Source organism: Peromyscus leucopus, chromosome 4, assembly GCF_004664715.2.
Source record: "Peromyscus leucopus breed LL Stock chromosome 4, UCI_PerLeu_2.1, whole genome shotgun sequence".
In the NCBI taxonomy this organism is placed as follows: domain Eukaryota; kingdom Metazoa; phylum Chordata; class Mammalia; order Rodentia; family Cricetidae; genus Peromyscus; species Peromyscus leucopus.
In genome coordinates this window covers 53509344-53526538 of record NC_051066.1, presented here as the reverse complement: position 1 = coordinate 53526538, position 17195 = coordinate 53509344, and the positions used below count along the sequence as shown (strand labels likewise).

Sequence of the window (17195 nt, the reverse complement as noted above, 5' to 3'; positions counted from 1 at the left end):
TTCCTACGCAAGACAGAACCTTCCGAATTCTGTTTTCCACAATGCCGAAATTTCTCTTTCTCACTTAGTGAATTAGGTACATTGTAAGAAAATTAAAATAATCTTCTAATAATCAAATTGTGTATTTTTCCTGAACTTTCCATTATTATTTATTAATTAAAACAGAACTAGAAACAAGAGCCCTAAGATGATCATGTCAGTACCTGACCAACCTCAGCCCCCTCTAAATTAATTTAGTAATTCTTTCCTTTCCGTGGACTAGAGGTCTTCTCTTGCCTGATGGAATAAATGTTGTAACTTGTAATGCCTTCAAAGTATAAAAAGTACAAGATAGTCTATGGGTGGGATGGGATAAGTAAAGATGTCTCAAGAGCTGAAAACATCAAAGAATTTAAATAAATCCTGAGCCAGGGCAATGCCTTGTTCAAAGCCCTCCTGCCAACCAATACCCAGGAAGCCTGTTCCCTCCAAAGGCTCTAAAGTGGTGAGAAGCAGCAGATCCTGGGTGAGTACCAACTCTTAGGAGATCCCAAGATCTGTCCACACGTGCTGATGTAAAAACAAAAGGGTCTGTTAGTCCTGTAGCAAGATTTAAACAGGAGACAAAAGAAGTCTGGGGAGTGAATGCTGCTGGTACTCCTAGCCAGGACCCTCCTTTGGGTCAACAGACCCACACCCTAGCTGCTGTGTGCCGGCAAGCTGTAGTGGGTGGATTAGACCTTTATGCTGGAATTATGTGGACAGTGAGGAACTCAATACCCACTTTAATGATTTGGAGGCTGGCTGAGAGAATGTATGACACATGAGAGGTGTTCACTAAGTGTTAGCTTTTCCACGACCCCCATCTATGTATTTTTCATCTTTTCACTAGCTACAGAGGATGGACATTTCAAAAAGAAATGATGATTATATCTACCAAAGATGTAGTCTCTATTTTTGTTCAAATGGAGGTCTGTCCTCTTATTTCTAAGTTATTTTTTTAAAGATGTTTTGATTTTTAACTGTGTGCAAGCATGTGTACATACGCGTGTGTGCAAGTACACACATGTGTGTGCTTGCCACTTATGTGCAGGCATTCATAGAAGCCACAAGTGGGTAACTCATCCATCCCCTGGAGCTGGAATTACAGGCAGTTATCAGTGGCCAAATATGGGTTCTGAGAAGCAAACTTGGTTTTTCTGTAAGAGCAAAAAGCATTTTTATCTGCGGAGCCATCTCTCCACCCCCCTCTAAATTATTTTTGTAGTTTAATAATTATTTTTCTCTACCTCTGTCTGACAGAATAAATTTTGCAGCTTGTAACATCTTCAAAGTATAAAACGTACAAATGTACATATCCACAATACAATATACGTAGTATAATGGCATGTTCTTTGGAGGCCCATCTTCTCTAGGGACTTTGGCATTTTAGATGTAAATAACTTTGGATGCTTCCCAAATCTGAGGGAGAACAAGCCGAAGAAAAAGGACCTCTGGCTTCCATGATGCAGAAAGAGTCTTAACCTGTACTGTTCTCCCCAGAGTCACTGCTGGAAGTTAGACACCAGATAGAGACAAGTCAGCATGTGTGATGGCCACTTGGTGTCGGCACCCTTGGACCTTGCAGGTGAGGCAGGGACAGACAGCATGGGTTACAGAACTGGGCAAATCTAGTTTGTATCTCACCCTGCTACTTAACAGCTTTTTTTTGTCTTAGGAACACCCTGAGTTTCCAGTTTCATTAAATGTCAAAGGGGCTACTTATAAAAACTTTATCAAATGTGATAATGTACTGAAGCACTTTGTATACAGTACTAGTATACAGTACTTGGACAATAATGATTGCTGGATTGGTGATTTCTTTTTCCCACATTAATTAACCATAGAATTATTTGCTTTTCCCTCCAAGAGCAAATAACAATGTTTTTCTTTATTTCTTTCCTTCAGATACTTTTAGATCTTCATCACATATAACCTTGGAAATTCAAGGGAAATATAATTCTTTCTATTCTCCCCTCACACAAGGCAGAAGAAGTCTCTGTACAGGAAGCAGAAAAAGTGGCAGAGAAGCCTGACAGTTGGCTTCACAGCTACCTTAAGAGAGTCAAGAGTCCACGCTATTCACAGCTCACACTGGGCGACCTGTGAGAGCCATCACACTGTCACTGACCTTGGAGAGGGGGATGGGCTCCGGCTCTAGCAGCTGCCGACTGACAGACGGCTCCGTGCCTGATGACGCTGTTCTCTCCAAGACGTGGATACTCTGCAAATGACAGAAACCCACGTAGGGTGAGAGCCCCATCCTCACATCGGTGAACATGGGGGAGAGATCATAGGGAGCATGGCAGGGAGATGCCAGGAGATGGCAAGTGTCTTGTAGGCCAAGTGGGAGCGAGAAAGTAACAGCAGCGCACGTCGCCTCTAGAAGTTCCCTGTGAACGTCCTCCACAGTGCTGGATTCGACCTTACAGGAGTCACAGGAGTATATCCTGGGGAAAAAAATGCTTTACAACACAAGAAAACTGAGTATGTCTGATGATGGACAACAACTTAGATGCATCACCAACTTCATCGCCCCCAAATGTTGTCAGAACCACAAAACGTGAAGAGAAACTTGACTTTGCCAACGATGTAGCACATAAGCACATAGGCAGGGCATGAAGGATTAACTCAAGACATTTGAGCAGGAAAGAGAAACCAGATTCTCCGATTTCCAAATCAAGACACACACAGAGATCAATTTGGCATAAAGTGCACTAAACATGAGTTCAGCGTCTATAGATAGCAGCCGACTGATAAAATGTAGCCTCCGTTTCATGGACCAGAAGGATGAAACACCACGTGACCCACCCCTGGCATCTGGAAAGTAGCCTCCTGCATGCTTGGCACTGAGAACTGGCATCAATTTCTTCTCTACTTGACTTTGGGAATAGTTATGCTATTTAAAAAAGCTCATTCATCTTGAATATTCACTATATATACAATACAGTGCATATTAAAATGAGCGAAAATTCTAACCCTCACATTTTGTTGACTTTTTCAAGGCACAGGCAATCATTGAAAACATTTACCAAGACACAGTAATAAGTGTTTTTATTATCACAAGTATGTTGTGGGTGTGTGTGTGTGTGTGTGTGTGTGTGTGTGTGTGTGTGTGTGCTACTAAAAAATGAAAGCTACCAACTGGTACCAAGTATTATGATTGGTAAGTAAATTCTAAAATAAACTATTTTCCTCTTTAACCTCTAGCACGTTAACAGAGAAGCCAATATTTCTCATACAAACTTCCATCCTATAATTCGCACTTTAACAGAAGCTGAGTGCCACTGTTTAACCTAGAATTAACCCAAGTCAATACCCAGAATTGGCTTCAAAATCACATTAATAAAAAAAAAAAACAAGCATATTCTCCAGGCTTGCGTTTATATGTGTTCATTATTATAAATGAAAATTCTTGAATGTTATGTCTTTAGTATCAGCAGCTATGAAAGTGTAGTTATATGGCTCATCTCAGATTCTAGTTAGACCGTTTCCTGGAGGTAGGGCCTGCTCATCTGCACTGAGAATCACCATTTTATCACTGTACCCCATCCCACAGCTCTGTGGTAATGCAGTGGAAGAGTATGTTTTTAGCATGCAGAGAGGCCTAGATTTGATTCACGGTACCCCAAAAGGTGGAGGGGGCGGGGAAGGTTCTTAAACATAACTTCTGTAATGTTTAGGCTTCTCTTGGAATTGTAAAAAGCAGAACTTAAATACAACAGAACGTCTGACGGCATTTAATGAATTTAAACTCCCATCTCTTGTTTACTGGATTGAAAGCTCTGGTCAACTGGGAAACATCAAATTTGTCATTAAATCTGCAATTACAAAACTAGATCTTTTCATATAATCTCTCTCTCTCTCTCTCTCTCTCTCTCTCTCTCTCTCTCTCTCTCTCTCTCTCTCTCTTCTTTGAGACAGGGTTTCTCTGTGTAGCTTTGTACTTTTCCTAAATCTCGCTCTGTAGACCAGGCTGGCCTCGAACTCAGAGATCTGCCTGGCTCTACCTCCCAAGTGCTGGGATTAAAGGTGTGCGCCACCACTGCCCGGCTCATATAATATCTTTTAAGATCATTGTTCGTACTAAGAATAGTCTTCTCAAGCTGACTATTCTCATTTTCTTTCACGATGGCTGGGAAACATACACTATCTTGAAGGTTTTAAAGCATCTTATATAAGTGACGTAGAGGGTTACATAGACATGTTCAGCAAAAAATAAAGCTTCCTCTCAAATCCTAAATTACAACTTAATTTCTAGGTCATGTGTGTGTGTGTGTGTGTGTGTGTGTGTGTGTGTGTGTGTGTGAGAGAGAGAGAGAGAGAGAGAGAGAGAGAGAGAGAGAGAGAATGAATGTGTGTGTGAGAGAGAGAGAGTGTGTGTGTGTGTGTGTGTGTGTGTGTGTGTGTGTGTGTGTGAGAGAGAGAGAGAGAGAGAGAGAGAGAGAGAGAGAGAGAGAGAGAGAACTGACCCAAAGCCTTGTGAACACGGGCAAGGACTCTACCCCTAAACATCATCCCCAGCCTGTTGACCTGTTGAGGTACTTAGAGCACACTGAGGTGGGAGTACTTACCCATCCCCTGTTCTCCCTGTTCAAAGGGAGCTGGTGCATAAGGAACTCGGGTCAGGACTCTTGAACATAGCCTTCCCCGCAGCTCTTCGGCTTGTAAGTCTGCTCTTCAGACTAGAGTTCACAGGGTTCAACACCTCCTGGGCAGCAAGAGGAAATCTGCCCACATGACTGTCCGTTGGTTTCCTCCGTGCCAATAAACAGACAATGAGACTCCGCATAATAGCGGAACAGCTCAGGACAACTCACCCAGAGAAAAGCATGACTCCAAAGGTCTGCTGAACAGGGCTTCTTGTCACTTAAGGTTGTTTCAAAGATGCAAAGCAATTGCTGGGAATATCTTAGGCTGTGGCCACAAATTCCTGCGTAGACCCACTTTCCATTAGTGCCAATTTTAGTGGCACTAATAACTAATGCCACTAAAATTGCTCACCTGGCCCTCTGTTATTACTTGCTTCTCTTTGACTGTGAAATCGCTGGCTGAAAACCACTTGGGGAGGAAAGGATCGATTTGGCTTACACTTCTATGTCGCAGTCCATCCTTGAGCGAAATCAGGGCAAGAACTCAAGCAGGAACCTGGAGGCAGGAACTGAGATAAAAGACCATGGAGTAACACTGCTTACTAGCTTGCTCTCTATGGATTGCTCACTTGGCTTCCTTTTTCCTTTTTTCTTTGTTTTTTTGAGACAAGGTTTCTCTGTCTAACAGCCCTGGCTGTCCTAGAACTCACTCGTAGACCAGGCTGGCCTGGAACTCACAGAAATCCACCTACCTCTGCCTCCTGAGTGCTGGGATTAAAGGTGTGCACCACCACTGTCCAGCTCAGTTTGCTTTCTCATGTGCCCCGAGACCACCTGACCATGGGGTGGTGGGCCCTAAAGTGGGCTGAGCCCTCTTGCATCAATTAGCAGCAATTAGTAAAATGTCCCAGAGACATGCCCACAGGCTGATGTGATGGAGGCAACTCCTCAACTGAAGTTTCTTCTTTGCAGATGACCTAGTTTATGTCAAGTTGACAAAACTACCACTTTCTTATCTAGTGTGTGTGTGTGTGTGTGTGTGTTGCCTTCATGTGTAGTATGTGTGCCTATGGAAGCCAGAGGTCATCTTCACTATAATTCCTCAAAATGCCAATCCTGTTTTCTGAGACAAGGTCTCTCCCTGTAACCTTTGTCACCAGGTAGGCTAGGCTAGGCTGGCCAGCTAGCCCCAGGGACCTACCTCTCCTCATACCCAAAGGCCGGGATTACAAGCATGCGAAGCACATTTGCTCAGCCTTCTGCGTGCATGCTGGGGCCAGGATCGGGCCACTGTGCTAGTATTCTCATCTCCTCAGTCCCTCAGACAAATTTATACTTACAAATTATATGAAGTATTTTCAAAGGAAAGTATCCAGATAAGTTAGGAGGCTCAAAGAGTTTTCATTATTCTTGTAGCTACCAGGCCGGACTCTCTCCTAAGTGCTGTATGTTTAAGCACACAGCACAGTACTTCAGTGGTATTAGTGACCTAACTGGATAGTGTTGCCACCAACCAACAGTGAACTCCCAACAATCTTTGCATGGATTATTTCATTACATCTCAAGCTTTTGTACCCAGATAAATTTATTTTATGATTAACTGAACAGTGAGGACAGAGAGCCAGAGAGCTGCAATCTGTAAGCACCGAGGTTTGATTCGAGATTTGATTCAGGGGCCCAGGCTTTTAAATATCATCTTCTATTGAAGTTCAAGCCAATCCTGGACGACATATGTTACAGAAATTTCTAAGACATACCCTCACCAACTGAACACAAGGTAAGTCTCCCTCCACCACAACCTTCCATGGATTCCGAGGTAGACATCAGTAAACCAAAAGGAGAAAGGTTACCATCTCTGAAATAACCCACAACTTCAAGGTTAATTTCTTGGACAACCCTGAAATGAACCTTGAGGTCGTGTAATTTCCAGTTTCTAATTCTGAGAACTAAGAGTCAGTTGGCTTTAGCTTTGGACGGTAGTGTATGACACAGAGCAAAAGATGTAACTTTTTTTTTTAGACCTGAATACGGCTCTCATTTTATTTACCAAGTGCCAGACAAATCACTCACCAGGCTCGGCTGCATGTCTTTGTGTCTTCAATCTGTTAAGATGGAGATAAATAATATCCCTCCTGTAGGACACCGAGTTTGGCACTTAATGTATACAAAGCGCTGCCCAGAGACGGCACACAGCTGACACTAAATGGTAGCTACTATCTAGCTGTAAACATTACACAGTCAATTAGGGAGTTCACACATTCTTACAGAAACAGAAGGATGCCTGTAGCTGTGCAGGGATCCCTCGGAAGAGATGGAGCCACAGTTACAGGGCCATCTTATTGTTAGTCAGGCAGCCCAGCAACCCTCATCAGGACCACGGCATGACCAGTGCATCAGAATTCATCATGCAAGCTGTCCATGTGGCGGAGGCAAATGCCCTGGACATTCTCCATGGGGAGCCCACAGCGGCAGTACAAGGTGGACTCTGCAGCCACCCGAATGCCTGCAGTGGAAGACGCTCAGGCAGTTGCCTGGACCATCGTAATCATTCCCTCCAAGGAATACTTTTCTCTGCAAGAACACAAGACACTAGAGCAGTGGATCTCACCCTTCCCAATGCTGTGACTCTTTAATTACAGTTCCTTGTGTTGTTCCTCGTGACCCCCCCCACCATAAAATTATTTTCGTTGCTACTTCATAACCGTAATTTTGCTCCTGTTATGAATCGTAATGTAAATATCTGCATTTTCTGAGTCACTAAAACCACAAGGCCATGCTGATACAGTAGGAATTCTAGTTAGCAGCACCTGTCGGGCCTGTACTGAGAGAGCAGCAGTGTGTGTGGAGTTAAGTACTCATAAGTGCTCTGCGAAACTCAAAGTTAAAAATCTTAGGAACAGTGCCCAGAAAAGATCCCCAGAGGAGAGTGGGAAAACCCACAGGGAGAAAAAGCAAAGTTACCACAGAGCTTCTGCTCTGAGAGGAGAGTGTCTTTACGAATTAACACCTACAGACTCCACTCACGTGGCCTGTGTTTGGAAACCTTTTATCCTAAGAAATACTGTTTGTCTCTTGAATGGGCTAGAAACCTAGCGCAATGGAAACTTCCAGGAATCTGAGGGTGACCCTAGCTAAGATTCCCAGCAATGGGGGATATGGAGCCTGAACTGGCCATCTCCTGTAACCAGACCAGACTTCCTGTGAAGGGATTGGGACCTACAATTAATTTGTCCTACCTCCACAATATGCTGGGGTAAAGGTGGTGCAGAAATTATGGAAATAGCCAACCAATGACTGGTCCATCTTGAGACTCATACCATGAGAGGGAGCCCACTCCTGACACTGCTTAGAGGGCCAGGACCCAGAGGCTGGACAGCTCAGACCTAGGATAGAACCAAACATGACTGGCCAAAAAAGAAAAAAAAGTCAATGAAATGATTCCTAATGATACTTTGCTATACTATACTAACTCCAGTTCCAGGGGATCCTATGCCCTCTTTTCTGGCCAGTATAGGTACCGGGCACACACATAGCACACATACATACATTCAGGCAAAACACTCACATACATAGAAATAAATAAAGCTTAATGAAAAAAAAACTGTTGCTTGTAAACACCAAATGCTGCCCTGATATCTGAGAAACAATGACTACAGAGGGACAAAGGAGAGAGACTACAATAGCCTTTAATTCCCATAGTTGCCTTTAAGTGGAACCAGAACCAGAACCTACTGCACAATTCATCACTTAAGACTCTGTACTCTAAACATTTAGCAACATTAATTATACAGAACATGACTATATAGCAATTCAGAGGCTAGCCTGAGCTACAAGAGACCTGTTTCAAAAAAAAAAGTAATTCCCCGTGGCTTGAAAAGGACACCGGAGTTAATTTACAATCTTACACTGTCACAATTACCCAGAATTCAAAAACAGTTTTCATCTAATAGTCACTCACATAATTTTGCTAACTGTCAAAGAAAAAGCTCTCTAATCTTTTAAGGTTTATATATGCACGTTACAGGCACAGCTGGATTATTCCAGTCCTGCTTATGAAGTCAGACTGTGTATATCCATGATATGTCTATGTGTACCATAAATATTTGCTGAAGAAAGAACCAACAGGGGCTGTAACACAGATAATGTCTCAGTTCCTGTCAGGCATGATTGCATGACCAGGAGATAAAATACAGGTAATAAAGAGGAGGGAGCCGGCCCAGCTCATGCCTCAGTGTGATTAGAAAATTGCCCCCCACTTCCTACAGGGCGTGTCTTTCACCTTCATTTAATTTCTGGTTTAAATTTAGTGTGATTATTAAAAAGCTGACAGAGAAATAATGATAGAGAATAATGATAGAGAAACCTCTTACATATTTATTACATATATATAAAAAAAAGGAAAGAGAAAATAGAATTGAAAAACATCCATGGTAAGCAATGGAGTCTTTCAGCTACTTCAGCATATTTTATTTTTTAATGCACATACAATTATTAAAACCAAAAATTAGAATTGTACTGTATTTCAGTTTATTAACCTGCTTTTTCAATTAACTTTCCTCAAGCATTAGATATTCTTCAAAACACTTTTAAATGGCTGTGTGAGATCTCACTGGATGGCTATGAAAGGCAGTCTCTGTTTCCTCACTGCTGAACACTAGAGAGCTTCTCATTTTTCACTTATATAAAACATTTTGATAATCATTTTGTGCACAACCATTCACATGCATATTAAATTATAAAGTAGTATATAATCTTTGGTAATTTCATACATGAATGCAGTATATTTAGAGCATTGTCTCTCCTATATAATTTTTGTTGTTTCCTTAGGCTATATTGTTTAGAAGCTAAATTACTGGTCTTCTAATCATGACCTTATTAAAGTTTTTTGTCTAAACACTGTTAGACCCAAAAAACACAAAATCAATGCATAAGTTTGGCAGCATTGTGAAAAGCATGCATGTCCATAAAATATCACCAGGGCCAGCTACGACAGATGTTACAAAACCAGCTTGTAGTTAGGATTTGAAGTAAATTTAAGTCTGGTGCCTGGAATGTGAGCAAGGACATGCATGGGGGGGGTACCCCATTTGCACAGTATTTGTAACCTATAGGTAGTAGGTGCAGTGGGGAGTGGGCGGAGGATGTAAAAGTTTCACATTTGTTCCTTAAGCAAAATAAAGGTTTTATAGACACAGAGTCCTCCCACATGATACTTGATAGTCCTAATGAACACCTCAAAGTCTATTCTGACTTCCAAACCCCAGAGAAGAACAGACTCCAGGGAATGACAGACTTCTAGGGCCTTTCCAACCGTCTACAGCGTGAGAGGCCCTCTGGGATTCACTAACACCCTCTTATTTGGTCTTCTGCCTACGGATCTAACAGGCTGTGTTAAGCTTGAATCTGACAGACGGATTTGCTGCTGTAAAAATGCCATTCAAACCAGTAAGCTCGGGGTACATGAACCCGGGTGAAGGCAGGCCCAGGGAACCAGCGGGCCCCTGCAGGCACCTCAGGAACAGCAGCAGACTCCTACCCGCTAATGATGATTTCTGAATCATTTGTGGGTAACGAGTGGCTAAGTGCCAGGTGTCACACTTCTCTCCACTGGTCTCTGTTTCAGCACTTGTCATCTGTGCTGAATGTGTGCTGTAAACACCGAATGACAGTGGTGGAGACAACGGGAAGCTGGAAGGGGGAGGGGCCGCTCGTTATTATTCCTAATGGGAAAAAAAAAAAGGCTAATGGCAGTTTGCAGGAAACAAACAACCCAAACTTTGCAGTCCAAAGCCAATATATGCAATAAACGTACAGACAAGTCAGCAAGAACGATGCCGTTCACCAGGACAGCTGTACTCCATGACGCCCGTGGAGATTGTTTGGGGTACCATTGGGTTTACCGTTTACTAGGTCAAAGAGCACAGGAACATCAGCACTGATGCTCAGGGGGAACACGAGGGGACAATTCTAACCCAGAAGTGACGGACAGATCCCGCTCTGTGGAGCTCTCCTCTCGGTACCCAGAAGGCCCTTCCCTCGGATGTCCAGCCTGACTGGCTTTGTAATAAGTAACTCTATGAGTGTGGTGGCCAGGACAGGGCCTCCAGAAACAGAAAGAGAGCAAACCCTGTCTTCATCACGCACCAGCTCTGGGCTATATTGCCATATTTTAGTCCTCTGGAAAAGGTACTCATGGCCAGCTTCCACAGAGAGTGCTCATCAAGCATCAGCCGTTGCTGGTGAGGTTCCATCTACTCATAAACTCTGCCTCACATTTAGGATTTTCAGAATATCCAACTAGCACAAGGTGCCTAAATCATAACTTGACTAGAGTATGAGCTGCCGCAAAGGAAATACTTTCTCCTCCCCAACCAAATACCAACCAGGAGCAACCCATCTCGACTCCCAAGACCAGAAGAGACTGGCATATTCAGGGCAGTGTGGCCATAGACAGAAAGACTAATTTCTTATGGATACAGGTCCTCAATACTGAGAAGTGAGCTCCACACAAAACCTGGGATCCCCAAAAGGCTAAATTTAAATCAGAATAAAGTCAAGGATTTATTAACACTGAACACTAGAGATTTAGTCTTTAATACCACTCTGGAGAGGACAGGGCAGATTTTCCAACCAGGTTCGGGACCTTTCTGCACATCTGCATGGCCACTGGATCCTACAGAGATGCAAGAATTCATGTTACACTGCTCCTCATGGAGAAGACCTGAGAGGGTTTAAACTGCAGGATAGATATGAAACTGGGAACACTTGTGGTTTTTCCTCTCAAAGTTAGAACATTTGGGGCTGGAAATGGCTCAGCTGGTAAAGAATTTTCTGCATAAGCATGAGGACCTGGGATTGATCCCCAACACCCGCATCAAGCTGAGCAGGGCGGTGTGCACTTGTCTGGAATCTCAGTGCCAGGGAGGCAGAGACAGGCAGAGCCCTGGGGCCCACTGGCCAGCAAAGAGAAGCATCCTGTGTTTCAGAGTAGAGCCCTGGTTATCTCACTGAAGGTGATCCAGGAATTTAGAGGAGACCTATTCCAATCCAGTCATAGGTAAGCTGGGAGATTTTTTTTTTATCACTCTACCTGTCCAAGAAAAGAACTTGTTATAAGAACCTACTACACCTATAGACATTTACTCTAGGCGCCTTTTCACACGGACTACAGATGCTGATGTGGCCATCAGAACAGTTATACCAGCATGTAGTCCTGCTGACTCGTTGCTGGGGATGGCCTCACACTTCACCAGTGGGCACAACTGAAGGGCTCTTGTTGGTTTTGAAATATATTGCTCTTGCTAGCTAACACATAGGAAAATTTCAGATGCTCGTGTGTGATGGCTAGTCTTCATCGTCAATTTGACTGGACTTAGATTCACTAAGAGACCACACCTCTGGCATGCCTGTGAGAACTGAAGAAGGAAGGTCTACTTCCTGACTGCAGATATAATGTGACCTCACTCACACTCCTACTGCCATATCTCCCCATCATGATAGACTACGTCCTCTCAAACTCTAAGTCAGAATGAATCCTTCCCTTCCCTGTCTTTTGTCAGGGATCAATAAAAGCAACTAATTAAGGACTTGGGAGACAGCTCAGCTGACGAGGTGCTTGTTGTACAGGCATGAGAATCCCAGTGTGGCAGCATGTGTCTGCAGTCCCAACGCTGGCAGAGCAAAGGCAAAAGCAGATCCCTGAAGCTCACCTAGCCAATCAAAGAACTTCATGTTCAGTGAGAGACCCTGCCTCAAAAAATGAGATGGAGAGCAAGTAAGGAAGACACTCAACATTGACCCCTGACCCCCACAAGCATGCACACACATGTGTACCTGCACCTGCAAGTTCACATGCACACACACATGAAAATCTATTCATATAAATATGTACACACATACATCATGAGGGGATGCGAGTGTGTGTGGGCACACACACACACTAGCAACACACTTATGTAACAGAAATCTCTAACTGTTAATAATTGATCATGATATTGAATATGGAAAGAAGATCCACTACTAATCTATGACTTATTTACATTTTCCCTTATTTATGATCTCTGAACTTCAGCTAACTTTGTATTATTATATATACTTGCAGGCATCTTTCTTCAATTTTTTTTAATAAACCAAAATGACTAATTCACTTCAAGACTGACGAGATCTAACCTGAGAAGCTGTGACAGTTCACTCACAGGAGACAGCATTAGTGGAAATGACACACTCTGACCCTGTGTTCTTACAGCCATGACATCCAGTTTTCTGAAATGTCTTGATCATGGTACAAATAAATACAATCATCGGCACTAAACAGGGCACACTCTTGAGCCTGCTCCAACAACTGTGTAAATTGTCCTTACAAGGCAGTGTCTGCTTCTGTCTGATGACACTCCCTTCACAGACCTTCGCCACTTACTCCTCCCTACACCCGTGCTCAGGGGCAGGCAGGAGAGCCTGGTTCTCTCCACTCCTCTCTTCAATGCTTGGACTAACTAACTAGCCTTCTCCTCCCAACATCTACTCTTCTCAGACTCAAAACCTTCAACACTTGTTTTCTCTCCTTCTGTCATATCGATTTCATGATTATTTCCCGACAGCCACACAAGCCTCGAAGTCTGCCTTACAACCCTTCTCTCCCTCCGACTCCTTACGCACATCTTCATTCAAACACACCCTGAACATAACATATGCACAAGACTACACAAGGTACCAGGGAGACACTGCTGGATGGATGAAATCCTTGTGTTCACGGGATTTGTACTCCAGCAGAAGAGACTAGGACAAAAGGATATTAATGTAAATAGATAAACATATAACCAACATCCAGACACACGAAATGAATCAGCTACATGGACAGTAAGTGATAAGGACATGGAGAGAAGAGCTGAACAGACTACCCCATGAGGGGACAGTTAAAAAATGAGTCAAGAGCTGGGTGGTGGTGGTGGCACTTGCCTTTAATCCCAGCACTCAGAAGGCAGAGCCAGGAGGATCTCTGTGAGTTCAAGGCCAGCCTGGTCTACAAAGCAAGGTCCAGGACAGGCACCAAAACCTGTCTCGAAAAACAAACAAACAAAAAAAATGAGTCACGTGTGTGAGGAAGCCAGACACGGCTGGAGGAAAAACTTAGACCAAGGAGACTAAAGTACATAATAACCTTGAAGTAAGAACACCATAAGCACACACTTGGTACATCTCAGGAATAGACTGCAGGGAAACAAAAGAAATGCAATGTGATAAGAGATGGGGTCAGAGGTCAGGCAGACCCAGATTCTAAACGGCCTCATAGTCAGTGTTCAGCAACTCAGCGTCATATGGATGTCCTGGAGGATTGGTGGAGAAGAGTTAAATCTACCTGGGATTTTGAAGGGAACACTGATTATTCTGTGAAGAATGCCCTGGGTAATGGGTGAGGGTAAAAACTGGAAGACCAAGTAGACAGCTGTGGCTTTCTACATTTCAGATGAGGAATCATGGAGGCTCAGACCAGAATGGAAGGCGAAGAGGTAGAAGGTAGCTATCAGGTTCCAGGGGAAGGAAAATCTACAGGGGTCTCTGTTGTTTGGAAGCAAAACGTGAGACAAAGAGAAGCTGAGGCTGTTTCCAGGAATCTTGGGAAGATTCATCAAATGAGAATTGTCTGTTACTGACGGGGAATTTGGAAAGAGGCACCTCTGAGAGGAGAATGATAAAGTCTGTTTGGGTACCTTAAGATCCATTAGCTCCAAAGTGGGTCTTCTTGGGTAAGTTAAATATTACTGTAACAGGCCTACTGACATCCGGGACCAAAGTTCACAAATTCAGATCTTTCAGGAGCCAGGCAGTCCATATAAATAAATATTAGAATAACTGGTAGACAAGGACTGTGGCCGACCAGGTAGGAAACGGCCCCATTTAAACTAGAAGCCACTCCAGAGACAATCAGTGTTGCCATTTAGGATCTGAGCACAGTGTCCCTATATCTTCCAGTTTACAAATGCAAGGAAAAAAATCGGTATTTTTAATAGCCAAGTATTAGGGAAAAGTTTCAGAATCTACTAAATTCTAGAAGAGTTTAACTAGAGGTTTTACTTCAGAACTTAACATAATGTTAATTAATTGATATATAACACCAAAGAAATGTTGTATAGCATTTCTCTCCATTTACTTAATAAGAAAATTTTTATTTCCATATGCTTCAAGGTACAAGCTTTATTTGGAGAATTTATGAGGACACCTTAGATGTCCAATCAACTCCTTTGTTACCCCTTTGGAAGTTTCAGTGGCATGTTTATGTTGCGAAGCTGTAAGGTGTGGCAGATCACACACACAGGCAATTACGTTAGGTGTCCTAACATCTGAGACCAGAGTCAAGGAGTTCTAGCAGGACACGTACTGAAACCTTGAGCGTGTTAAGGACTAAGTGGACTCTTGACCCTGTCACTGGATGAAGAAACACTTGGTGAAATCCCAGCACTCGTCACATCAGGCCCCCATCTTCTGTCTTTCATCTGCTGTGTTGCATCACTTAGAGATAGGAAAAGACAGCCAAGTGCTACTATGCACAGATGTTCCCTGTTTTATTTATCCACGAGGAAGAAAGGGGAGGCAAATAAATCTGGCACAGAAAATGTGTAATAAAAAGACAAGGCGAATATCACTGTAAGTCTTTAAAAATACCCTCTGTTTAGAAAAGTTTACAACACAATGTAGAAGATCAATTCATAGATCCACAAAGTAGATACAAAAATGCCGAACACCAAGAAGCAAATTAGCCTTGTCTGCCTTGGATTTAGTAACGCCTGGGATGAAAACAGTTCCCTCAACTTTTGAAGAAGAGGAGGTGGAGTGGAAATCAGTGGGGATAGAAAACACCAAGGAACTAGACCTTCCAGATGCAACACAACTGACGTACATACGAACTCACAGAGACTGGTAACGTGCACAGGGCCTGTACAGGTCCAAGCAAGATGGGGTCCTAGCACTGAGGGAGAAGTGGACATGATCTCCCATCCCTAACCAAGAGCTATCTCCAATTGGAAACCATTTGCAAAGGAAAAGTTAGTTTTCTCCAATGGAGGCAACAGAGTCTCACTGCCAGGCCCCATGCCCAGCAGTAGATGGAAAACTCAAAACCAACTCTTTTTGGAGAATTTTGTCTCACAAGGCCTTTTCCGGGCAGTTTTTACCTTTTACCGGTCTTCTGCTTCTATGTTACAGCTTCCAATTTTGTGTTTTTATAGATTTTCTTTGTGTGTGTGTGTGTGTGTGTGTGTGTGTGTGTGTGTGTGTGTGTGTTTTCATGCATGCTTATTCTTTCTCCCCTACCCCATTTATTTTATTCTATTCTGTTTTTTTTTAATTCCCCTGTTTGTTTTCTAAAGGGAGAGAAGGCATGGAGTTGGAAGGGTGGGGAAGTGAGGAGGATCTGAGAGGCAACGAGGGAGGGGAAACCAAAATCAGACTACGTTGTAAGAAAAAAAAAATCTATTTTCAATAAATAAAGAGAAAAAATACCAAACATTATCCAAAAGCTCTGTGCCAAGGTCAGTAAAGGAGAAGGGGAAGTGGTTTTGAATGGCCAGTGAGAGTCTCCCATGAGCCATCCTTGACCCCCAAGGAAGCATTCGAGGGTGGAGGTTGGGCAGATGAGGCAGAGATACAGATGGGACAGATATAGGAATCACAACACACAATGTACATGTTGTGAAATGGGGCTGGACCAGACTATGTCTTCAGTGGACACCCAACCCATAAGGAAATCTGGCTTTACTTGTGTAGAGAACAGGAAGCCCTTGAACGATTTCATGACTCTGCCATATTCAGGGAATTTGAAATGATGAGGTCCTGAAGGTGCTAGTGAGGAAAGAGTCCTCAGAGGCCCTGGGAAGAGGTGACGAGAGTCTGGACTGGGGAGCTGGCAGTGGCACCAAAGGAAATGATATTCTAGAGGAGGAAGCTGATCTACAGAGTTAATCTAGGGACTAGGGACCACAGGTAAAACCAAGGAGAGAGACACAGAACAGGCCCCATGTCACTGAGAATGGTTCTCTGACCACAGACCGGCTCACATACTGCTTTATGTCACAGGTGAAGAGTGGGACATCTAGGCAGAAATGTTTGAGCAGCTCATCAGCACTGTGCACCTAGCATGTGTGAATAGGTAAATAAGGTGCATTAAGATACTCCTGTGTTCTCCACTGTGTGTCATATCCTTCACCAAGGGACTCGGAGAAAGACAGGGTTGAACCTGCAACAGAGCAGTATCTGCGAAGATGTCTGTTTAAATCAGAGGAAGGGAGGATTGAACGAAGACTAATTTGTCACTTTCTCTGTGCCCTTGTATTATACAGATGCATATAAAAGTACTACACCACATCACAGCATATGCTAAATTTCAAGTTCTCCACATTTATTCTGAGTTTTAGGTTAGTGATGGAGGTGAGGAGGAAAATGGATGATCTTTATTCCTTATTCTTCTTCTCCTCTTTGAGGGAGATGAACAGACACAAAAGAGAAGTCAGCAGAGGAGAAAGACTTTAGGAGTGTGCACCACCTGCTGAGATACACAGTGACAAAAGTCAATTGTCTCCTTAAAAAATAATA

The 17195-nt window shown here is 43.2% G+C and overlaps 1 protein-coding gene across 1 annotated transcript in view; it reads right to left on the bottom strand.

Annotated features, from left to right (window-relative positions):
* The window catches only part of Osbpl6 (oxysterol binding protein like 6), a 189729-nt gene that overhangs the window by 59365 nt on the left and 113169 nt on the right, over positions 1-17195 (bottom strand). The window contains 1 exon segment of the mRNA XM_037204898.1: positions 2150-2242. Coding sequence (XP_037060793.1) covers positions 2150-2242 — 93 coding nt within the window.